Source organism: Scyliorhinus canicula, chromosome 10 (assembly GCF_902713615.1).
Source record: "Scyliorhinus canicula chromosome 10, sScyCan1.1, whole genome shotgun sequence".
Taxonomy (NCBI): domain Eukaryota; kingdom Metazoa; phylum Chordata; class Chondrichthyes; order Carcharhiniformes; family Scyliorhinidae; genus Scyliorhinus; species Scyliorhinus canicula.
The window spans coordinates 81,786,920-81,813,197 of NC_052155.1; the positions used below are offsets into that span (position 1 = coordinate 81,786,920).

At 43.6% G+C, this 26,278-nt stretch overlaps 1 protein-coding gene across 8 annotated transcripts in view; it reads left to right on the forward strand.

The window, feature by feature from the left end:
• LOC119972479 (protein EFR3 homolog A-like) overlaps window positions 1–26,278 on the forward strand; it is a 209,342-nt gene that overhangs the window by 77,826 nt on the left and 105,238 nt on the right. For all 8 annotated transcript variants that reach the window (XM_038809233.1, XM_038809236.1, XM_038809237.1 and 5 more), the window contains 4 exons: window positions 2,737–2,887; window positions 6,340–6,461; window positions 14,878–15,027; window positions 21,986–22,123. In XM_038809233.1, coding sequence (XP_038665161.1) covers window positions 2,737–2,887; window positions 6,340–6,461; window positions 14,878–15,027; window positions 21,986–22,123 — 561 coding nt within the window. The remainder of the gene's footprint in view (window positions 1–2,736; window positions 2,888–6,339; window positions 6,462–14,877; window positions 15,028–21,985; window positions 22,124–26,278) is intronic.

Consider the following 26,278-nt stretch of genomic DNA (forward strand, 5'->3'; position numbering starts at 1 on the left):
AGATATACTGCAGCAACAGGATCTCCGTTATCAACTTGGTTTGTTGCATCTTCGATGAACTCCTAGCAAAGTAGTCGAACACGATTTATACTTCATAAAACCATGCTCCAAATGTCCTGTTATTAATTCCTTAATAATGTATTCTAACAAATTTCCCAATGACATGTTAAACTAACTGGTTTATAGTTTCCTACTTTCTGCCTCTCTTCCCCCCCCCCCCCACTTTTAAAAAAAAATAGCATATTTCAATACACTGGAATCGTTCCCAGATCCAGGGAATTTTGGAATATTATAACAATGGATCCACAAATTTGTATTTCAATTTGTTTATGGGTATAGGTAGAGGTTTCAGTTTCATTTTTTAAAAAGTTGCCTGTGTATCTGTGGGTTTGTTTAGACACCTGCACTTAATGAGGCTTTTACGACTAATGCAAAAATGGAATAGAAAATTGGGCTGTTACCTAGCAGTCAGCAGCCCACAGAGATCACAAAAGTAGGTGGTTCAGTTGAGAGAAGATCAGTGCAGTTGGAAACAGGATTCCACAGATTCTGCCAGTGCAGGTCCGAGAGTGCAAGTGGACAAAGCAAATCCCAAACTAAAGAACAAAAATGTACCAGAAACCAGGGAATGGAACAGGGGAAAGTAGCAGATGAAAAGATTCTGAATTAAAGAGACAGAGTGGCAGGAAACAAATGTAAAGTGAAGCAGGATTGCAAAAAGCCAGAAGATCTGACAAGACTGCCAATAGTTGATGACTCCTTACTGCAGGCCTGTGAAGTAGTGGTATTGCATTGGTACAATTGACTACCTGAGAGCATGTGGGGATGGCAAAGCTTGAATGCACCTGTAATCCACGTCAGTGGAACATTGGAAGGAGAGGCTGAAACCCTGGAAGTGAACCCTTGGTGAAGGATCTGAGAGAAAGTGTCATTTGGGAGAAGATTCCAAGGTGTGTTCTTTGAGAGCAGAGATTGGAAACCCTTGTGTGGATGACAGAGTTCCAGTGAGACCAAAAGCATTGGGGGAGAATGGATGAGAAATCTAATGAAGTTGTTTTGGGTGGCATCTACCACTTGGGTTCAGAGTGGGGTGCGTCTGACCACAGTTTGCCTATCGGTTTACACGGACTACTTTGAACAGTAAAGTATAAGATATTTTGTAACCGGTGTTATCCTTACAAATCAATATATATCTGTAAAAGTATAGTTACGGTGAATTATAGTTCACCTTTTGCTTAATGAGTTATTCTTTTGTTAAAACTTCATCAGCTGACTCCTGTTACTCTGTTAAGTAGGTATCTTCCACGTAACTACACAAAAAAATAAAAGTTAGGACCTATACCGGTTCCTCCTTGGCATCTGACTTGACCAGTAGTAACATCCACCTGGGATTGTAACACCTTTCATCAAGAAATTTACAGAAGCAAATTGCCTTTCGCTATTAACAGTTTCCAGATTGCTGGCCTGAAACGGCTGTTCCATTCTCCCCAATTTTTGTTTTTTATCCTTGTCCAATTACCATCCCCATTTGCCTCACATCCGGGGTGACAGTGGTTAGCACTGTTGCCTCACGGCGGCAGGTTCCAAGGTTCAATTCCGGCCTTGGGTGACTGTGGAGTTTGTACGTTTTCCCGAGTCTGTGTGGGTTTCCGTCGGGTGCTCCGGTTTACTCCCACAGTCCAAAGATGCGCCGGTTAGATGGATTAGCCATGCAAAATTACTCCTCCGTGTCCATGGATGTGCAGGTTAGGTTATGGGGATAGGGCAAGTGGACATTGGAACAGTGCTTCATTCCAGAGGGTCGTTGCAGACTTGATGGGCCGAATAGCCTCCTGCATTGTAGAGATTCTGTGATTTTATTATTTGTTACGCTGTTTAATATCTCCTGCCTTCTACACTACCAGAGGTGTTCAGCATTGTTTTTCTTCCCATCAACACTCCCTCCCTACAGCCATCTTCCCTGCCCCTCTATTTGCTTAAAACTGGTTGCATCTCTAACTTTCCCAGTTCTGATGAACGATCACCTACTCAAAAATTTGTTTCTTACTGCAGAAATACTGGCTTACTTTAGTATTTCCAGCATTGTCTGCCATTATAGTCTCCAGGCTTTGAATTTTAGGCTCTAAATTTTAGACTATCCAATTATTTTTTCCCAACTAAGGAGCCAATCCACCTAACCTGCACATCTTTGGGTCGTGGGGGTGAAACCCGCGCAGACACGGGGAGAATGTGCAAACTCCACACGGGCAGTGACCCATGGCCAGGATTCGAACCCGGGTCCTCAGCGCCATATTACCAGTGCTAACCACTGCGCCACATGCCGCCCTTTGTTCTCCCTTGTTGACCTTATGCAAACAATAAACAGCTGTGAATGCAAGATTTGTTTTTTTTGCTTCTGTTGAGGAGAACACCACTGTTTTCTCTGTAGTATCTCCACTGTAATGTTCTATAGTGTAGGTCAGATAGGCTTCAGATGGTTTCACAGGTCGGCGCAACATCGAGGGCCGAAGGGCCCGTACTGCGCTGTAATGTTCTATGTTCTATAACTGAAGTTCCTCAACCCGAATATCAGCGAATCTCCTCTTCACACTTTCCATTGCTTTGCCGCCTTTCCTCAGCAAGATGGCCATAATTGGATACAGTAAGGGAGGTGGCGCGGCAGGGTGGAAAGGGGGGGGGGGGCAAAAAGGTCTGATTTATTATAAGTAATGGAGTTGGTCAATTTGTTGCCCGTAGGTACGTTTTCATTGCAATGGAGGCATTGGATCAGCTTTTGATGGCTTGTCATTCGCAAAGCATTAACCTCTTCGTTGAAAGCTTCCTTCAAATGGTGGCCAAACTATTGGAATCTGGAGAACCTGAGCTTCAAATTCTTGGCTCTAATTCAGTAAGTAGTGTGAGCAGGCATGTTTATTTAAATTGGTTATAGATCATGGGCTACCTATACAGTTTAGCTCTTTTCACACTTGCAGCTAGCTAAAAGTATCTATTGCAGATGGCGTTGAGGATGATGCTGAAACCATCATATAAAAGTATTTTCAGTTTTTCTTAATAAACTTTTGTGAAACTCAATGTGCCAAATCATCTTTTTATTCCATAACTGGGGAACATATGTCTACCTAATAATTGACAAATTTCAGCACCCAGTACAGGTTGCGTCCACTTCATGGTTCTGATGCTACCAGCTGAGTATAATAATAATAATCATTTATTGTCAGAAGTAAGCTTCATTGAAGTTACTGTGAAAAGCCCCTAGTCGCCACATTCCGCCACCTGTTCGGGGAGGCTGGTACTGGAATTGAACCCGCGCTGCTGGCCTTATTCTGCATTACAAGTCATCTGTTTTGCCCACTGTGCTAAATCAGCTGTTTAGATTGCTTATTTTCTTTGTTCTTCCATTCCTTGTGACTCCGTGGGAGACTTATTATTTCTGTTGTTTCCTCGTGTAATGCCATTGACCACAGATCTTTTATTCCTGCTTTCTCATGAAATCATAAACAGCACAGATGTATTGCAGCCTGTCTGTTGTCTGCGTTGGCTTTTTGAGTTATCCAGTTCATCCCTTTCCCCTACCCTATAGGAACATTGATGTATTCCTGTTCATTTCAGCTCTCAAGTTGATCTGTATCTTAACTTTATTTACCTGATTTGGTTTCATATCCCTCAGTACCCTTGCCTAACGAAATACCTTTTAATCTTCATTTTGACATTGGCAATTTTCTTTTGGTGCGGGCATGTTTTGGGATGACTGAGAAATAGCATCAGGCACCCTCAACTAATCTGATATTTAAATGAATTCTAAATCAGCCAGCTCAAGAAAAAAAAGAGGTGGAGTGAGTACGTAGCATACAGACTACTTAGTAACCTTGTAGCAGCAGTGACATAGAAGTGCAGAGATTTTGTCCCACCTTTGTTTAAGTAATCTATGTAAGTGGAAAAGATTTTTAGTTGACCTTTTTCCAACACACAGAAAAGTGGCTTTCTCACTTCAAAAGCAATGATGCTTTTGCTTAAGATCAATAGATTTGGATTACACAAATGGACTGTATGGAAATCCAGGCATATGAGGTTGCGGATCAATCATGATCATCTTAAATGACGGAACAGACAGCTTCCAAAGACTAAGGGCCTTCTTCATGTTGGACTAGGAAATTTTAAATGCGATGATTACGCTTTTGCATTTCTTGCAAAAAGCACAATGTTGCTTTGGCTGTTCAACTAAAAGCAAATAGCCTTTGTATACAGAATAGCAAAGAATGCTCTGCTTTCTCTTTCCAGGAGAACAATATTGGCGTGGCAGTTTAACTCTAATTTGGAAACACTGCATTGTTCAGAGATTGTGATTCTCACTTTTATAGAGGGTCTTCAACAGGGAAAATAAATTGATACACTGCCAAGATTTCTAACTGCCTGAGGGAAAACATTGAAGAAAATATTTTTGAGGCAACAGCTACGTTAATCAACAAGTATAGAAAAATCTGGAAAGATGTTGCTAGATGATGCCTGATAACTGGAAGCATACTGCAATTTCTTACTGTTCCTCTGAGGTCCAAAATGTCCCACATTGGCTTCAAGCTGTTACACCTATTATTACAGAATCACTCGAGGGATTCTAGGTCATAACTAGGTCATTCAGTTATGCTAATATAATAATATTTTCAGTTATGAGAGGTGTTCTAAATTTTCAAAGCTTCACGTTTGCATTGTAGAAGCATGTTTTATTATTGATGTATTGATTACTAAATCCTGAGATTTTGAGGATTACATTTTTAAAATTTTGATTACAAAGATTTCTCATACACTTTAAAATGAAATTAAACCTGTGGTGTTTTAATTCTTTGTATAGCTGTAGTACTGGTTGTTGGATCGCGACCAGGAATTTTGTAGGTAACTTTTTCAAAATTGTAATTTATTACTTCTCTATTACCCCTTTTAATTATAACAACTGAAGCTACACTATCTGCAAGCTGAGCAGAGTTTTCTACATTAGAAGAATTTAAGCCCTTGTCTGATAGATGGTAAACCCTAAACTGAATAATCTGTTGCCTACGTTAAATGCAAGGACTTCTGTCTATCTCATAATGCAATCTTCAACACTGGCAGTGAAAGTGGAATTGTTTTGACCAACAGATAAGCAAAGGGCCTGTACAGAAATCACAGCCTTTATAACTAGACATTTAATGCCAGCTGTCAGTGCAAAAGGGGAATTGGAGATTCTGAAAGTGCTGATTATTACCTCTCCTGCTCGGGCTCAACTTTTGTACAAACTGAGATGTAATTCTGAAATTGATTGCAATAGCCATTGAAAATTGCAGACAAAATTACAACCTTTCCAGAAAAATGTTAATTAATGCCATCCATCATAATGCAGCACTAGTTTTGCAGATTTACCACTTCAGAATGGTTAGAAAATGTGCCACCCTTGGCATTATTCCAATGTTAAACATGCTACTTGAAATAAATGTGCCCAAATTGGGCGCATTATCTCTGGGGATTATTGCTTTGTATTCAACATGTTAACCATACAAAATAACAATTGATTAAAATATAACTAATATAACAAATGCACTCCAGGAATGAAACTGAGCTAATTTATGTCAGGATCATAGTGCAGAAATGCTTTATTATAGAGGCGTCTGCCATGCATTGAAATTGCAGCTGATAAAACATCAAGTGAAAATATGTAATTTTATAATTTTGGATAAATATTTCTCTTCCATCTTTCACAGCTGTGAATGGAAATTTCCTCAATGTTTATTTTGACATGAGAATTTTTGATTTCATTTTAAATCAGGTTTTCTTTGGGAACATAATAGATTTTTAAAAAAACAACATATGCAAGTAGTAGCTGCATGCGGCTTATATTTGTAAAAAATAATTCAAGTGTTCATATTTTGTAAAGTTGTGTCCTCCATTACATTATTCAAGTGCTGCGCTTTTAAAAAATTTGCCATTTCTCCACCTGTGCGTTCTCAACTGTAGTTCTCGAAGCCTAGAAAACATGGATAGCATTAAAAGAGCTATAATTTGGAGTACCCAACTGTGTGGATGGATAAATTGAGCTTCAATCAGTTAGGACCATGCATACTAACTGCTCAGGACATTAATGATTACCATTACTTGTCCAGCTTGGGGCAAACTAACCCTTTGGACATTGGCGTGTAAGTTTATCTGGAGTTAAATTGCAAGAATCCCAAGTGACAATCTAACCTTCTCGGTCCTTCTGTGATCCAGATTGTCCAGCCAACCAACAACTCCATTAAACACTTAACTGAAAATTGCATTTTTACAATTTGGAAAAATGCCTATCTGAGTATTTTTTTTTGTCATCTTTCCTAGTTTGTCAAGTTTGCAAACATTGAGGAAGACACTGCTTCATATCACAGGCGCTACGACTTCTTTGTGTCTCAATTCAGTGCAATGTGCCATTCTTATATTGATGATCTGGAAAGCAGAACTAAGTAAGTACATGAGGCTAGTCTTAATTTAGGTGATTCTGTTGTGCATGTCATTTGATATGGGAAATAAAAATGTTCTCTTTAATCCCTTTCAGATATTATACTGTGCTGCATATCATTGTTTTGATGCACAGAGAACTGTAAAATATCCAAATAGATTTTTCCAGTCTTTGGTACAGATGGTTTTCTAATGCAAATGAATCTTGATCAGATTGATATAGACAGGTTTTCACAACGCCTTCACACAACTGACATCAAGAGCTGCAGTTCTCAGATTTTAAAAATAAAAACCCTTAAAACTTGATATTTTTGTGTCAAGGAAGGGTGCTAATTTAATCCCTTGAACAATGTGCTAATTAATGCAGAAAAGTATTCTGATGACGCAAGCTGTGTTTCAGTGGCACAATGTTTCTATTTTAGTACATCTCACAGTACATTTAATATATGTAAAGTCTGTTCTGTAGCTCTAGGTGTTTAATTTGCAAGTTGGTAGTCAGATGCCTGCAAAAGTAAATGCAATTCACATCATAACCTGGAAATGTTCAGCAGGTCTGAATGTAAGGTCACCAACTTCAAACATTAACTCTGTTTCTCCCTCACAGATGTTGCCAGATCTGTTGGGTATTTCTGGCATTTTCTGTTCTTGTTTCAGATTTCCAGCATCTAACATTTGGCTTTTGTATCACATCATGATCATCTGTTTCATCCATGATTATTTAAAATTTTAAAATACCAAAAGGTATTAAGTCTTAAGTATTGGATAACTATCAAAGATATTCATATTGCATAGTTGTTCCAAAGTGAATGTGTAAATCTGTATGCTTAAGATTTTTGGTGTTTAGCTGAAGGCAAAGACTATGAGCTGCTCTGCATCTCGACTATAGTAATAAAGGCCTGTACTCCAGAACGAGACTTGTCCAATGCCAGGTCTTCCCAGTACAGTTTAGCACTGGCATCGATCCAACAGTGTGGAACATTGCCAAAGTATGTCGGAACACACAAAACAGGACAAATCCAATCCAGTCAATTGTTGCCTGTCTACTCTCAATGATCATCAAGGTGATGGGAGGTGTCAATCACACTTCTACAAAGTGATACTTGTATATTAATAACCTGCTCACTGAAAATTTTCATCAGGGCTCTTGGCTCCAGGACTTATTACAGTCTTGGTTAAAACATGGACATAACAGCTGAATGCCAGAGATGAGATGAGAGCGACTGCCCTTGAACCAAGGCAGCATATCATGGAGTTTGACATCAAGGAGACCTAGCAAAGTTAAGTCAATGGGATCTAAGATGGGGGAATGGAGTCAACAAAGGAGAACCAGTGGATGTGATTTATTGAGATTTGCAGAAGGCCTTTGACAAGGTGTCGCATAGGAGACTGTTAAATAAGTTAAGAGCCCTTCAGCGGTTATGTCCATGTTTTAACCAAGACTGTCCTGTTTTGTGTGTTAAGAGCCCTTGGTGTTAAGGGTAAAATCCTGGCATGGATAGAGGATTGGCTGACTGGCAGAAGGCAGAGAGTGGGGATAAAGGGGTCTTTTTCAGGATGGCAGACGGTGACTAGTGGTGTACCTCATTGATGGGTGCTGGGACCACAACTTTTCACAATATACATTATTGAACTGGAGGAAGGAACTGAAGACACTATTGCTAAGTTTGCAGATGATACAAAGATCTGTAGAGGGGCAGGTAGTATTGAGGAAGCAGGCGGGCTGCAGAAGGACTTGGACAGGCGAAGAGAGTCGGCAAAGAGGTGGCAGATGGAATACAATGTGGGAAAGTGTTAGTTTATGCACTTTGGAAGGAGAAATGGAGGCATAGACTATTTTCTAAATAGGAAGATGCTTAGGAAATCAGAAGCTCAAAGGGACTTGGGAGTCCTTGTTCACGATTCTCTTAAGGTTAACGTGCAGGTTCGGTCGGCAGTTAGGAAGGCAAATGCAATTTTAGCATTCATGTCGAGAGGGCTAGAATACAAGACCAGGGATGTACTTCTGAGGCTATATAAAGCTCTGGTCAGACCCCATTTGGAGTATTGTGAGCAGTTTTGGGCCCCGTATCCAAGGAAGGATGTGGTGGCCTTGGAAAGGGTCCAGATGGGGTTCACAAGGATGATCCCTGGAAAGAAGAGCTTGTCGTATGAAGAACGGTTGAGGACTCTGGGTCCGTACTTGTTGGAGTTTAGAAGGAAAAGGGGGGATCTTATTGAAACTTACAGGATACTGCGTGGCCTGAATTGGACGAGGAGAGGATGTCTTCACTTGGAGGAAAAACTAGAAGCAGAGGACACAATCTCAGACTAAAGGACAATCCTTTAAAACAGAGATGAGGAGGAATTTCTTCAGCCAGATGGTGGTGAATCTGTGGAACTCTTTCCGCAGAAGGCTGTGGAGGCCAAATCATTGAGTGTGTTTAAGACAGAGTTAGATAGGTTTCTGATCAATAAAGGGATCAGGGGTTATGGGGAGAAGGCAGGAGAATGGGAATGAGAAAAATATCAGCCATGATTGAATGGCGGAGCAGACTCGATGGGTCGAGTGGCCTAATTCTGCTCCTTCGTCTTCTGGTCTTATCTTCCAGGCTACTTTTGCAAATCTGAATTTTCTAATCTATTTTTAGATTAAAATCACCCATGATTGTTGCTGTACATTCTTACAAGCCCCATTATTTTTCCTGTATACCCTATCACTCGGTATAGTTATTGTTGTGGAGCTTCCAAGTCTCATTTGTTTTCCTTTTTTAAAATAAATTTAGAGTACCCAATTATTTATTTTTTTCCCAATTAAGGGGCAAGTTAGCATGGCCAATCCACCTACCCTGCACATCTTTGGGTTGTGGGGGAAAAACCCACGCAAACAGAGAATGTGCAAACTCCACATGGATAGTGGCTCAGAGCCGGGATTGAACCTGGGACCTTGGCGCCGTGAGGCAACATTGCTAACTACTTCGCCACTGTGCCGCCCTTCATTTGTCTTCCTAATCACTTTCTGTACCTGGATGCAAGCTTTTTGTGAATAATGCACCATTTACATAGCACACTGCTTTTGTATACTTCCTGCCAAAATTGACAACCATGATGCGCGGGGTTTCTTCAGCGCAGTCAAGACCATCCAAGGCCTCACCCTACTGCTGGCCAAGAACACAGGTGCTTATTAAGAACAGAAAGGCAGTCAGCACCTGATGGAAGGAGTACCTCAAAGACGCTGTCTTTGAAGGAAGTGTTGTAGACTCGTTCCTGCAGTATGATACCTGCCACCATGTTATAATTGTTACCGTCTTCAAAAAGGGTGACGAGTCCAATGGCAGTAGCTACAGAGGAATTTGTCTACTGCCGGCCACAGGGAAGGTCATCGCAAGAGCACTCCTTAGTCGCCTTCACCCTGTGGCTGAAGAGTTCTTCCCATAGTTGCAATGCGGATTCTGCTCGCTAAGGGACACAACGGACAGGATCTTCACCGCGCAGCAACAAAAGAGTAATGCAGCGAACAGCACCAAATGTGCTACATTGTCAAATGTGAAGGATTATGGACGATCCTCCTCCATTTGAGCTGCTCCTAAATGTTTGTCCTGCGCCTGCTCCATGATGACATGCAAACCATGATCCTGATCAATGCATCTACCACAGACCAAATTTCTGTTCGGACTGGGGTCCAGCCAGGCTGCATCATTGCACTGATGTTCGTCTCAATCTTTCTTGCTGCAATGCTACGTCTCGTCCTCAGAAAACTCCCTGTTGGAGCAGAGTTAAACTACAGAACAAATGGCAATATGTTCAATCTCCACTGCCTGCGGGCCAGTCCCAAGATTGTCCCTAAACTATAGTATGCAGTCAATGCTTGCATCTGCGCATACTGGGTCCAAGTTCCAAGCCATCGTCAACATTTTTATCCAGATGTACGAGAGCATGAGCCTTACACTAAACATCCGTAAAACACGGCACCAAAATCATGGTGTACAGAGCAATCATGATACCCACTCTCCTATCTGGCTCAGGGTCATGGATTATGTACAGCAGGCACCTCAAAACATTGGAGAAGTACCACCATTACTGTCTCCACAAAGTCCTGCAAATCCATTGGCAGGATAGATGCATATTCCCAGCTTTGAAGCATTGACTGGGCAGATCACATCGTTCACACGCCTGACATGAGACTCCCGAGGCAGGCACTCGAATCTTCGACATGGCAGGAAATGTTCAAGGACACCTCAAAGATTCCTTGAAAATGTGTGACATCCCCACCGACACCTGCGAATCCCTGTTGCAATACTGCTCGAAGTGGAAGAAAAGCATCCGGGAAGGAGCTTGAATACCTCTCTAGTTTCATTGTCGCGAACAAGCTAAAGACGAGCGACAGTAAAGGGAGCGCGTGGCAACCCAAGCACCCACCCACCTCCAATCACTGTCTAAGATGACCTTCACTTAACTTCGAGTGACCGGCACTGTGCAAGATAAGGCCTTTATCTGGGTCCACGTGGTCGGTTTGGAAGTTGTTGGGTTCGTCTCAGCTGGTTGCGGGTCCTTGAACTTGGTTGTTCTGCTGCAGTTGGCCGCACACAGGCTGGTCCCAAAAGAGATCGATCTCTTGTGTGCATGGCTTTTTATCCTTCAACTCTTTCGTGCCCATATGGGCGGTCCTTACTCCAGGTCCAATGGATCGATAGAGTTTTCGATCACCCTCATTGATCTCAGCCAATTAGGAGGCGGATACCTCGATAGCTGGACGGGTCCCAGCTATCATTGTCCCAGGCACGTAGGCCTTTCCAAATAAGGGGGGTGTGGGGTGGCGCCGGTTAGTCTGCTACTGTTGTAACTCCTTGATTCAAACTCGATTGTCCCGAGGGAAATGGTGATCAACTCTTAATATATGCAAGTTTCAGCCAAGTCTTTGCGCAATACACAGAGGCTGTGTACCTAAATTGACCGCAATTCCCATGGTCCTTTGCAGGTGGCCATTTTACATGGCTACAGGGTCTAGAAGAATGAAGGGCGATCTCATTATCCTGAAGGGACTTGATGGACGCTGAAAGAAATTTTCCCCTCCATGGGAGAGACTACAACTATCCAGGAAGGAGCAAGACGCAGATGTTCAATATGTGGGGCACATAATGCACATTCTCTCCATGGCAATCTCCGGAGGTAGCCAGTACCTGGCTACAGGAGACAAAAAACAATGTTCAATGTGTAGACGTATTGTCATTTGGTAGCGTCCCAGGTCAAGATAAAGGAAGTAAAGATACGTACAGGGCCTGTCCTTTCAGAAAGGCACACATCAATTATATAATGCTTCACATGACTGCTAGGTGAAGATTTGGAATGTTGACCCGAACGCCTAACATTACTCTGTTCTGTCACCAGGGGTTGGTATCTGGACAGCCTTTGTTCAGGAATGTTGTGTCATGGTTTGGATGGAGGGTGGGAAGCAGAGAGAGACTGGACAGACCCTGATTTGAAGATTGTTTTAGTAAGAATAGGGCCTAATTCACTTTCCCATTTTACCCTCACGCCGCCTAGTGGAGTGGAATCTAACAAAAGAATATGGTCATCTAGGTCCGAAATAATCCCCACGTCAGGCTGAGCCAAGGACATAATCCTTCTCATCGCAGAGGAAGATGGTGTCAAAGAAAAGGAAGAAAAAGCCTTGCGCGAGAAGTCGCCCATTTGAAAATACCGGAAAAGGATGGAGGCGGGTAGCTGGAATCAGCTAACTCCCTAAAAGTGGCGAACGTCCCCTCCACGAACAGGTTACCAAAACGCTCCAGATTCAATTTGGAAGGAGCGAGAAGTGCTATGCAACCTCGTTATGCTGTCAACGGAGGGGGCCGGGTCTGTAATATAGGGTCTGTAATATAAAGAAGTAGGTCATCCACATTTAGAGAAACTAAATGATCTACCCCATCTCGGCTAATACCCCTACATTGACGAGAGGACCTCAAGACTATAGAGAGCGGCTCTATTGCCAGAGCGAACAAGAGTGGGGAAAGTGGGGAGCCCTGTTTAGTGCCCCTATTCAAGGAAAATAATCAGAATGCAAGTGTTTGTACGAAGACTGGCAGTAGGGGCTTTATGTAATTGGCGAAGCCAGGAAACAAATTTAAGACCATGTCTAAATCTTCCAAGAATCTCAAATGAATACTCCCATTCTACTCAGTCAAATACCTTTTCTGCATCAAGCGATACTAAACGTTGATTATGACTACTGAGATGTTCAATAGGGACCCACAAACAATAACATAACGACCATTGGGGTCGACTATAATCTGAGAGGAGGAAAACTGAACTCTTTTATTTATTAAAATTGCCATACCCCAGCCCTGCCATTGAAACCAGAATGAAAAACTTGTGCAGCCTGACCTGCTCCCTGATATACAAGTGGATCTCCTACAAAAAAACATCAGAGTTCAATCTCTTCGGATGGCAGTATACCCTCAACCTTTTTACTGGACCATTCAAACTTCTAACATTCCAGGTGTCCAAATGGATTGGTGGTCTCCCACCACCCCTTAATCAGCTATTTCCATTAGAAGAGATCAACCAAGGGACAATGGGAAAAAAAAGCAAAAAGATCCATCAAGATGCCAACCAAACCAAGTCAGAAGACTGGACAGAGGGAAACCAACAGACACAGTCAGAAGACTACCCCCTCCCCTCCCCATCCCAAAAATGTCAGTACTATTGAATGTAACCACACCCAAAAGCAAATAAAAGCGAGGAAAACAAAGACTTGTCCTGAAACTAAAGCTTAAATTTAACAAAACAAAACAAAAGCTCTAAGCTCATTTTCTTTAAAACTATTAAAAGAGCTGCAGCGAACCCTCCCAAATTACTCCCTTTAACTAACTCTCTAGGTAGCAGGAAGACTCCCAACTGGAGAAAAATAAATAAATAAAATAACAAAATCCCATTTAACTTGCATGCTTCACCAGCGAATAAATGTGCCGCCGAAGTTGAAAAAACAAAAGGAAACCTTATATTAATGTAAAGAACCAAACCCCACATAGTAAAGAACCTCCAGTCTAATGAAAGATAATCCCAACAAGAACACGAAGAAACAGCAAGTACAAACAAAACAACATGCACAGTTGACAGAGCCATAAACCAGATTACATAGCGTACAACTGGTGCCTTTTAATAAAAGAGTTTGCATCTCCCGGTATGTCAAAAAAAAGTAATTTTCCTCAAATATGACTACGGCGAGCTGGATAGACGATCCCAAACTAGACTCCACTCTTGTACAGCCTGGCCTTCACTCCATTTTCACTAACTCCACGCTCCTCTTGATACAGCCTAATGGAGTGCTGTTCCCACTTGAAATTTCAGTGCTCCCTTGCCCACTGCAGAACCCACCACATGCAGTGGACCTCTGCAACGACGCTTTGGGCGAAATGAGTGATGGGCCCGGTCTAATTCAGGCAGGTTTGCGAATCTACCCTCGCCCACCAACTTGAAGAACATGTTCGAGAAATATTCTATGAGAGTATGGCTCTTGAAATCCTTCGCCAATCCCAGAATCCAAATGTTCTGCCTCCTAGACCTGTTGTCCAAGCCGTTCAGCTTGGTTCTTAACAACTTATTGGTTTCAACTACCAAAGTCAGATTGGACTCCAGCACGACAATCTGATCACTGTGGTCCAATAAAGCCGCCTCTATGCTCTTAATCATGATTCCATGGACTTTGGAAGTTCTACTAGCTTTTTCCTGAACTACACAAATGGGCGTCAAGGCCTCATCAATTGATTAATATTATAAAGGGTTTTGAAGAGGTAACTAGGGAAATAAATGTTTTGACAAGTCAATATCTAGAAGGCAGAAAGTTCATCACTGAGGGAGAAGTTTGGGAAAAACTTATTTTGTGCAGATGGCTCTTGTGACATGAAATTCCCGACCAGAATCAGTGGTGGAAACAAATTCCAGAATACATTTGAAAATGAAATGCATGGATATCTTAGAAAAAGTTTAATAGGATGTGGGGAATGTACAGTTAAATGAGACCTGGATTGTTTTTGAGAAAAGCACAGACGTGATCTTTTTTTTATTCTGTAATTACTGTAACCCATTATTTCAGAAATCAAAATGTTATGAAATCAATTTTCATTTATTACTGAGTAAGTTTGGGGTAGATTGCATGAAGAGAATAATGAGAATGATTTGGTAATTCACATGCAAATTTTAAAGTCTGGCAGCCTGGTAATCTGATTGTGGTCTTCAAGCTGTTCGAAACAGTTATACAAAACCTTGTATAAAATGGCCTATAATAATCTAATATCTGTGTAATTGCAACAGTTTGTTGTTTCTACTTCCAATTGACATTCTAAATGTATAAATTCCAAAGAATATTTTGATTAAATATAATCTGTATTCTGAAATTGGAAGTGGATGGTCACTGCTAACAGGCGTAACGTTTGTTCTTGGCAGGATCAGGATTGCAGGCATCAAGGGTATTCAAGGAGTTGTACGGAAAACGGTCAACGATGAGCTGCAGACGATAATATGGGAACCTCAGCATATGGATAAGATTGTTCCTTCGCTTCTCTTCAACATGCAAAAGACCGAGGACCCTGACAGGTTAGACTATCTGATGAGAAATGGAGGCAAAAGATAGGAATGAGGTGAATGGAGACCAGTAATGGTTCAAAAACTTTAAAGTTAATTTATAATGCCCACTGCTTTTGATTGGTAATTTTGTGCATTTGTGATTTTCCTGCTCATAGCTGGCATAGCCTGGCTGAATTCATAATTGAATAGTTGCTCAGTAGGATCTTGTTGTTGTCCGGCTTTAAAGACTGCCAGAGAGGAAAGATTTGATTGTAGGTTGCTTTTTAAGCTTTCTATTAATTACATGTTGAAGTGTTTGCTGTGATGCAGGGTTCAGTTTAAACACACTGTATGTAGTATTCAGGCCTTTTTAAATGTTTCAAGTTGCAGACTGTGTTGCTCTGTTTGGACTGTACTCCAGGAAGATATGTTAGTCCACTTAGATGCTGGATGGGGGAGTGGTGACAAGTAACTGAATAAGTGTTGTCACTGGATAGCTTGAAGATCCGAGCCATACTTTACAGCTGGTGGGACCTTAAGCACAGACTCACTTGCAAAGTTGAGCTTTTGGTGCTATTTTCAATGAGGATGGAGGTCAATAATGGAAATGAAATCCAAATTTGTCAAGTGTTCTTTCAGGAGAGTGGCTGCTAACTGCAGTTTTTAAGAAGTCCTTGCTGTAGTTTATGGAACCTTGCTGTGCATAAAACAGTTACCACTTTATCTCCAAACTGCTTTGGATAATTAAATCTGTGCACGGTTCTCTGGGACATTTGGAAGGCCTGAGTGCTGAATAGATGAAAATCTTTTTTGGCCTGGGGGATCAGCAACAAAGCAAACTGCTGGGGATTGGTTGCCTTTTCTTCGTACACATTCTCTCATGTAGCTAAAAAAAAAAGGAAGGTGTTGGCTGGCCAGTGGAGTACAAAAGTTGTAGAATTAATTCAGGTGGGGCACTATTGTGCATTTATGAGGCTGAGGGGTTCATAGAAAGCACGTTTCAGGATGTGGTCATCCTGTACCTTAAGGAAGTTCAGGCAGAGAAGGAATGGGTGACCCCCAGAAGGGGACCGGGCAGGGAATCGCCCAGGTGCATCCTGCTCGCAAACTGTTTTTCAGCTGAAAAATGGTGAGAGTGATGGTTACTCTGTGGAGGCCAACCAGAGCCAAGGCTATGGAACTGTGGGTTGTCCAGCTGTTGGGGAGTGGGGGGAGGATGTGTGGAAGGGCAATAATCGTTGGGAATTCATTAGTGAGGGGAGTAGGCAGTCACTTTGTAGCCGTGGATGTGGCTCCAGGATAATGTGTTGCCTCCCAGGTGCCAGGGTCAATGGTGTCACAGAACTGCTGCAGGGCAGCCAGAGGTAGTGGTCCATGTTGGGACCAATGACCTGAGAAAGATGAATTAGGTCCTGTAAACAGACATTAGGTAGGAAATTGAAAAGCAGGATACCAGTGCCATGCAATAGTGGGTATAGGAACAGAGAATAGAGCAGATGAGTGTGTGACTGCAGAGATGGTGCAGGAGGGAGGGCTTTTGATTCCTGGGGCATTAGGACCGTTTCTGGGAGATGTGGGACCTGCACAAGTTGGATGGGCTACATCTGAACAGTAATGGGACCAACATTCTCACAGGGAGGTTTGTTAGTGCTGTTAGGGTGGATTGAAACTAAATAGACGGGGGATGGGAGTAGTTCAGAGTGGAGAGAAGCTGAGGTGGAATTAGAAGTTAAAGTGCCGGTAAATGAGTCTGAAAGGCAGAGGAAACGTAGGTTAGAAAAGCAATCTTGGGCAGCACGATAGCACAGTGGTTAGCACAACTGCTTCACAGCTCCAGGATCCCAGGTTCGATTCCCGGCTTGGGTCAACGTCTGTGTGGAGTCTGCACGTTCTCCCCATGTGTGTGTGGGTTTCCTCCCACAACTCCTGAAAAAGTGTTGTTAGGTAATTCGGATATTCTGAATTCTCCCTCAGTGTCTGAACAGTGGCAACTAGGGGCTTTTCACAGTAACTTCATTGCGTGTTAATGTAAGCCGACTTGTGACACTAATAAAGATTATTATTGTTATTAGGTCTCATTACGGCAGAGTCCCTTGAGGTGTATAAAAAGTGCAGGGTGATCTTAAAAGACATTTTGGAAAGTGAAGAGAGTGCATGAAAAAACTTTGGAAGGTAGAATTAAGGAAAGCCAAAGTGGATTTTTAAAAATACTTAAATGTAAATGTTGCCACTGTCCCAGAGGATCATAGGCTGCTCTCCCCTTTGAGAGGGAGCTGACTGGTGGTGATTTAACCTGAGGATCACCACACCTCAAGCAAGGGGAATAGTTGAGAAGGCAGTACCTTCATGACTAAGAGCCAGAACATGAATTGAACACATGCTGTTGGTGTCGCTCTGCATCACGAACCAGCTGGAGGGCTGCTAAGGTTGACCCATTATTAAAAAAGGGAGGTAAGGATAGACCAGAAAATTATAGACCAGTTGGTCTAACCTCTCTGGCGGGGACGTTACTACAAAGGCCTCTGGCTGACAGACAACACCTGCATTTGGATAGGCATGGATTAATCGGGGATGATCGGCATGGAGTTGTTGAGGGAAGGTTGTGTTTGACAAATTTAATCACATGTTTTGATGAGGTAGCCAGGAGTGTTGATGAGGATCATTTGATGTGGTCACATCACATAGAATCCCCACATGGGGAAGGATGCATTTGTTATGTTTTATATGGACTTTAGCAGACTAGCCAAGAAAGTAAGTATCCATGGATTCCAAGGCAAAGTGACACATTGAATCCAAAATTGGCTGAGAGGCAGGACGCAGAGGCTGATGGCAGAAGGGCATTGCTGTCTGTTTCTGGTAGGGTTCCACAAGGCTCTGTGCTGTGGTCTTTGCTGTTTGCGGTGTACATTAATGATTTGTACTTAAATATAGGGGATATGACCAAAGAAATTCACAGTTGTCACAAAAATTGATCAGGGGAAGTAAGTAGTGAAGAGGATAGCCATAGATTACAGGAGGATAATAATAGAGTGGGCAGAGCAGTGGCAAATAAAATTCAACCTGGAAAAGTGTGTTGCACTTTTGGGGGGGGGGGGGGGGGGGGAAAGAGAGAGAGAGAGAGAGATAACAAGGATTACACTATGAATGGTGGACCCTGGAAAGTACTTTGGTTGCATGTCACAGATGCCTGAAGGTGGCAGGGCAAATGGTTAAGAAGGCATAGAATACAAGAGCAAGGGAGATCATGCTGGAACTGTATAAAATACTGGTAAATCTTATCTGGAGTACTGCATGCAGCTCTAGTCACCACATTATAGGAAGGATGTGATTACACTGGAGAGGGTGCAGAGGAGATTTACCAGGATGCTTTCTCGCTGGAGAGTCTGGGATATGAGGAACCATTAAACAGGCTGAGGCTGTTTTCCTTGGAACAACAAGGTTGAAAGGGGACCTGATGAGTGGCATTAGATTATTTGGGGCATAGATAGGATGGATAGTAATGCACTTTTTCCATCAGTAGAGGGGTCAATAACTAGGGGCATAAATTTAAGGTAAAAGGTAGAAGGCTAAGAAGGGAGTTGCGGAGGAACATTTTCACCCAGAGGGTTGAATGAAAGGGTGGTTGAGTCAGAACACGTAACATTTATGTTTTTAGATATTCGCTTGCACTGCCGAAACCTCCAGGGTTATGGGCCAAGCGCTGTGAAAATGTGATTCGTGCAGTCAGATCTTTGTTGACGAGTGTAGACACCATAGGTCGAATGGCCGCCTTCTGTCCTGTAAACGTCTATGAATATGAATCTGTTTCTGACATCCCCTCATAACTGTAGTCCCAGTTTTGAAAACCAACAAAATGGATTATGTTTGCTTACAGACAGGATCTTTAAATTTGTAAAACTGCTGGATCTCATGCTCTGCCATCAGTGAAAACCATGGTCTCCTATTTTCAATGGTGGTCTCCAGCATCAATGGTGGTTCTGCTTAAGAACCCTATCCCTATAACCCCACCTAATCTGCGCACCTCTGGACGCAGGGACAATTTTATCATGGCCAATCCACCCAACCTGCACATCTTCGGACTGTTGGAGGAAACCGGAACACCTGGACGAAAGCCACACAGACGGGGGAGAAAGGGAAAACTCTAATACAGGCAGTCACCCAAGTCCAGAATTGAATCTGGGTCCCTAGAGCTCAGAGACAGCAATGCTAGCCACTGTGCCGTCCTAATGGTTGACTTGTTTATATGTATATAAGACTGAGCAAGGTATCATCAGACAAAGATTGCGGCATTATTTCATGTAAATTCAAAAATAACTTTCCTGATGCGAAGGCACAATCAATTTTACATATTTTTATACCCTTTCAATTTTTTGAAATACCGTTATGAATTGAAAATCCGTTGCAAAAAGCAGATGTAGAATACATTCAAAGTACATTCCCACAAGGGGGAAAGGTAGGACAAACTAAGCTGGAGCTCCCTTGATGGTGAAAGAGAGGGAATAGCTGAAGTGGAAAAAGAGTGCATATGACAGGTCAATAATACAGTTGAAAGTTCAGATGGAAAATAAAAAGGAAGAGCAGCAAATATAGAAAAGACTGTCATCCAACATAGGGGAACCCCATCTTCTATAAATAGGGAAAGGACGAGTAGCTGATTCGTGATAAAGGGGATTTACACATCAAAACAAATTACATGGCTAGATACTAAGTGAGTACTTGTATCAGCCTTTTAAAAAAAAAAAGATGGTGCCTGCAAAATTGTAGTGAAAGATGAGCTAGTTGAGACATTGGATGGCTAAAAATTGATCAGGAAAGAGGTATTGAATAAACTGGCTTTACTTAAAATTGGTAAGTTACCAGGATCGGATCAGCGGCATTGGTGGATACCAAGGGAAGTAAAATTGGAAATTATAGAGACATTGGCCATAGGTGGTGCCAGAGAACTACAAAATTGCAAATGTTGCATCCTTATTCAAATAAGGAGGCAGGTATAAGCCCAGCAACTCTCTTCTCTCTTGGGCAGTCCCTCTGGATCGAGGCAAACTTGCATCCACTTCGACTTGATGAGTTCTGAGATGGCTGATAAATCCAATGCATAATCTGAAACCTCCACATGAGGGTCCGTGCTGCTTGAAAGGTTGGGTAGGTGGGTTATTCGGAGGTTTTTGCACGCTCTCTCCAAGACCTCTACTTCGCTTCTGCTTGTTCCCGAAGTCTTTCGATGTGTTTTCTGCCTTCTCTGGCGAGCTGATTTCAGTGTGATAAGAACGAATCTGACCCAGGTAATTTGAAATCTCCATTTTGATCAGTCACAAGCCAGGGTCCCCATGGGTTAGCAGAGATGTTTGACTTCTCCAGCAGCTACAAGCCAGTCAGTTGAACCTCTGGTGCTGCAAAGCTTTTAGAAACTATAATCCAGGACAAATGTAGATTATGCAAGGAAAAACGGCAAAGATTTGATAAGGAAAACTTGTATTTAAGTATCATAATTGAATTTTTGATGTGATAACTTGGGAGGGTTGATGGAAGACATCTGAGAGGTGTTGAATAAGATGTTACGTAACTGGCTTGATAGCAAAGCTGAAGCCCAGAGAACAGTTGCAGCATGAATAAGAAGCAAGGGGGTGTGAAAAAACCCAGCAGTAGTGAAAGAGTTGTTTTCAGACAGGTGGAAGGTATGTAGTGGGATTTCCCAGAGGTTGCTATCGGGATTACTGTTTTTCTTGATCTATATCAATGACCATGGCCGGGATTCTCCCCTACCCGGCGGGGTGGGGGTCCAGGCCTGTTGGAGTGGCGTGAACCACTCCGGCGTCGGGCCGCCCCAAAGGTGCGGAAGTCTCACATTGAGGGGCTAGGCCCGCGCCGGAGTGGTTTCCACTCCGCCAGCTGGCGTGAAAGGCCTTTGGCACCACGCCAGCCGGGGCCGAAAGGACTTCGCCGGCTGGCGTAAGTCCGCGCATGTGCAGGAGCGTCAGCGGCTGCTGATGTCATAGCGGCGCATGCGTAGGGGAGGGGGGTCTCTTCCGCCTCCGCCATGGTGAAGACCATGGCGAAGGCGGAAGAAAAAGAGTGCCCTCACGGCACAGGCCCGCCCGCCGATCGGTGGGCCCGATCGCGGGCCAGGCCACCGAGGGGGCACCCCCCAGGGTCAGATCGCGCCGCCAATCCCGCCGGTCAGATAGGTGGTTTAATCCACGCCGGCGGGAGAGGCCTGTCAGCGGCGGGACTTCGGCCCATCGCGGGCCGAAGAATTGCCCCGGGGGCACGCCGACTGGCGCGGCCCGATTCCCGCCCCCGCCAAATCACAGGGGCGGAGAATTCGGGACATGGCGGGGACGGGTTTGACGCCTGCCCTGGGCGATTCTCTGACCCGGCAGGGGCTCGGAGAATCCCGCCACTAGACTTGGATATGCATGGTGCAATTTTAAAGTTTTGGGGTGAGAGAAAAGTTGGAAGTATGTGAACTGTGCAGAGGATAGTGATAGACTTCAAGAGGACATTGTGGAATGGACAGACATTTGGCAGATGAAATGATATATTTTTGGTAGGAAGAATGAAGGGAGGCAAAATAACAGAAAGGGTACAATTCTAAAGGGAGTGCAGGAGCCAAGGGATCTGTGTTCTGGGGTTATATGTGCACAAGTTGTTGAAGATTGCAAGAGAGGTTGAGAAAGCAGAAGAACAGGCATATAGGATCCTAGGTTTTGTAGATAGAGGCATATGAGGTCTTGTGGTGCAATGGGTAGCATCCTACCTCTGAACCAGAAGCTTTGTGTTTGAGTCCTATTCCAGGATTTGGTAGTCATAGAAGTTGCATTCTTAATGTGACCAAATCCTTTCAAGACGCCCTGTGGTAGGTGCTAAAAATGAGTTTCCTGATCAACCAGAACCGTGTGATGGCTGTAGCTGTCATATCCTCTATCCTACAATACACAATTAGTTTGTTAAGGAATGTTTTTGATGTGCTGTTTGTCTTTGTTTTCAGTGAGAACAACCCTCACTCTGTATCAAGAAGTGCAGATAAAGATGAAGACCCTGCTGCTCTAGCGGAGAGTTGTTTTCGAGAACTGCTGGGGCGTGCAGCCTATGGTAACATGAACAATGCCATCAGACCTGTACTAGTGTAAGTCAAAATAATGTTTACAGATGTTGTGTTTTTCATAAGAATTTAGGGTCAAAACATTTGCATCGTAAATAATTTTGAAAAGATAGGGTGATTTCAAAACTGTGCTTCTCTCTGTTTGTCCTTCCTTTATTTGTTTTGCCTCATCCTCTACCCTCCACCCCAATAAAAAGCAGAGTGTGTGGCTGCAATCTTGCAGAAGGTGATGAGGAGAAATTGGTAAAATAATTGAGGATTTATGCTGTAGGCAGGCACTGTGAGCCTCCATGGGCCCACATGATTGAAAGTTTTTAGCTATATTGGCGGTCAGCCTAATTTGAAGGTGTACCTGCGAAGAAGACCTGAGGAGTTTGAGTGAAGGCAAGCATCCAGCAGAGGGCAGCAGAGCAGAGCTACTGATCAGCTGTTCTGGGGAAATTTGCATACGTGCAGTGCGGTCAGCCTAATTTGAAGGTGGTTTGTGGATGGGTTGTTGTCAAGTGACAGTTAAACCCAAAACACTTTGTCAGTGTTTCCCACCCTACCTCCTCCTCTAACCAAAAAAAACCACGGTTGTTGGGAAGCGGGAGCAAGGGCTTGTCGTGAAGGTGAGTGAGTGCCTTTAAATTTGCTAACCTTTCAGCGGGAGCAGGGTTTGAGGGAATATCAGGTAAACTCTTCCTTTCTTTTTCTTTTATTTTTCTTGTTTTTTTTAAATCTAGAGGTGATGTCAGGGAAGGCAGTACAATGCTCCTACTGCAGAATGTTTGAGGTGAGGGACGCCGTCAGTGTCCCTGCTGATTTCATCTGTGGGAAGTGCACCCAACTCCAGCTCCTCAAAAACCGTGTTAGGGACCTGGAGCTTGAGCTGGATGAACTTCGGATCATTCGGGGGGCAGAGGGGGTCATAGATAGGAGCTTCAGGGAAGTAGTTACACCAAAGACTGGAGATAGATGGGTAACTGTAAGAGGGACTGGGAAGAAGCCATCAGTGCAGGGACCCCCTGCGGTCGTTCCCCTGAGTAACAAGTATACCGTTTTGGATACTTGTGGGGGGACGACTTACCAGGGGTAAGCCATGGGGTACGGGCCTCTGGCACGGAGTCTGTCCCTGTTGCTCAGAAGGGAGGGGGGAAAGGAGTAGAACATTAGTAATTGGGGACTCAATAGTCAGGGGCACAGATAGGAGATTTTGTGGGAGCGAGAGAGACTCGTGTTTGGTATGTTGCCACCCAGGTGCAAGGGTACGTGATGTCTCGGATCATGTTTTCCAGGTCCTTAAGGGGGAGGGGGAGCAGCCCCAAGTCGTAGTCCACATTGGCACTAACGACATAGGTAGGAAAGGGGACAAGGATGTCAGGCAGGCCTTTAGGGAGCTAGGATGGAAGCTCAGAGCGAGAACAAACAGAGTTGTTATCTCTGGGTTGTTGCCCGTACCATGTGATAGTGAGACGAGGAATAGGGAGAGAGAGCAATTAAACACGTGGCTACAGGGATGGTGCAGGCGGGAGGGATTCAGATTTCTGGATAACTGGGGCTCTTTCTGGGGAAGGTGGGACCTCTATAGACAGGATGGTCTACATCTGAACCTGAGGGGCACCAATATCCTGGGGGGGAGATTTGTTAGTGCTCTTTGAGGGGGTTTAAACTAATTCAGCAGGGGCATGGGAACCTGGATTGTAGTTTTGGGGTACGGGAGATTGAGAGTATAGAGGTCAGGAGCACAGATTTGACTTCGCAGGAGGGTACCAGTGTTCAGGTAGGTGGTTTGAAGTGTGTCTCCTTCAATGCCAGGAGTATACGAAATAAGGTAGGGGAACTGGCAGCATGGGTTGGTACCTGGGACTTCGATGTTGTGGCCATTTCAGAGACATGGATAGAGCAGGGACAGGAATGGTTGTTGCAGGTTCCGGGGTTTAGGTGTTTTAGTAAGCTCAGAGAAGGGGGCAAAAGAGGGGGAGGTGTGGCGCTGCTAGTCAAGGACAGTATTACGGTGGCGGAAAGGATGCTAGATGGGGACTCTTCTTCCGAGGTAGTATGGGCTGAGGTTAGAAACAAGAAAGGATCGGTCACCCTGTTGGGAGTTTTCTATAGGCCACCTAATAGTTCTAGGGATGTAGAGGAAAGGATGGCAAAGATGATTCTGGAAAAGAGCGAAAGTAACAGGGTAGTTGTTATGGGAGACTTTAACTTTCCAAATATTGACTGAAAAAGATATAGTTCGAGTACATTAGATGGGTCGTTCTTTGTACAATGTGTGCAGGAGGGTTTCCTGACACAATATGTTGACAGGCCAACAAGAGGCGAGGCCACATTGGATTTGGTTTTGGGTAATGAACCAGGCCAGGTGTTAGATCTGGAGGTAGGTGAGCACTTTGGAAACAGTGACCACAATTCGGTGACCTTTACGTTAGTGATGGAAAGGGCTAAGTATACCCCGCAGGGCAAGAGTTATAGCTGGGGGAAGGGCAATTATGATGCCATTAGACATGACTTAGGATGTGTAGGTTGGAGAAGTAGGCTGCAAGGGTTGGGCACACTGGATATGTGGAGCTTGTTCAAGGAACAGCTATTGCGTGTTCTTGATAAGTACGTACCAGTCAGGCAGGGAGGAAGGGGTAGAGCAAGGGAACCATGGTTTACCAAAGAAGTGGAATCTCTAGTTAAGAGGAAGAAGGAGGCCTATGTGAAGATGAGGCGTGAAGTTTCAGTTGGGGCGCTTGATAGTTACAAGGAAGCGAGGAAGGATCTAAAGAGAGAGCTAAGACGAGCAAGGAGGGGACATGAGAAGCCTTTGGCAGGTAGGATCAAGGAAAACCCAAAAGCTTTCTATAGGTATGTTAGGAATAAAAGAATGACTAGGGTAAGAGTAGGGCCAGTCAAGGACAGTGGTGGGAAGTTGTGTGTGGAGGCTGAGGAGATAAGCGAGATATTAAATGAATACTTTTCGTCAGTATTCACTCAGGAAAAAGATAATGTTGTGGAGGAGAATGCTGAGACCCAGGCTATTAGAATAGATGGCATTGAGGTGCGTAGGGAAGAAATGTTGGCAATTCTGGACAAGGTGAAAATAGATAAGTCCCCGGGGCCTGATGGGACTTATCCTAGGATTCTCTGGGAAGCCAGGGAAGAGATTGCTGAGCCTTTGGCTTTGATTTTTATGTCATCATTGGCTACAGGAATAGTGCCAGAGGACTGGAGGATAGCAAATGTGGTCCCTTTGTTCAAGAAGGAGAGTAGAGATAACTACGGTAACTATAGGCCGGTGAGCCTCACGTCTGTTGTGGGTAAAGTCTTGGAGAGGATTATAAGAGATATGATTTATAATCATCTAGATAGGAATAATATGATTAGGGATAGTCAGCATGGTTTTGTGAAGGGTAGGTCATGCCTCACAAACCTTATTGAGTTCTTTGAGAAGGTGACTGAACAGGTAGATGAGGGTAGAGCAGTTGATGTGGTGTATATGGATTTCAGTAAAGCGTTTGATAAGGTTCCCCACGGTCGGCTATTGCAGAAAATACGGAGGCTGGGGATTGAGGGTAATTTAGAGATGTGGATCAGAAATTGGCTAGTTGAAAGAAGACAGAGGGTGGTGGTTGATGGCAAATGTTCAGAATGGAGTTCAGTTACGAGTGGCGTACCACAAGGATCTGTTCTGGGGCCGTTGCTTTTTGTCATTTTTATAAATGACCTAGAGGAGGGCGCAGAAGGTTGGGTGAGTAAATTTGCAGACGACACTAAAGTCGGTGGAGTTGTAGACAGTGTGGAAGGATGTTGCAGGTTACAGAGGGACATAGATAAGCTGCAGAGCTGGGCTGAGAGGTGGCAAATGGAGTTTAATGTGGAGAAGTGTGAGGTGATTCACTTTGGAAAGAATAACAGGAATGCGGAATATTTGGCTAATGGTAAAATTCTTGGCAGTGTGGATGAGCAGAGGGATCTCAGTGTCCATGTACATAGATCCCTGAAAGTTGCCACCCAGGTTGATAGGGTTGTGAAGAAGGCCTATGGTGTGTTGGCCTTTATTGGTAGAGGGATTGAGTTCCGGAGCCATGAGGTCATGTTGCAGCTGTACAAAACTCTGGTACGGCCGCATTTGGAGTATTGCGTACAGTTCTGGTCGCCTCATTATAGGAAGGACGTGGAAGCTTTGGAACGGATGCAGAGGAGATT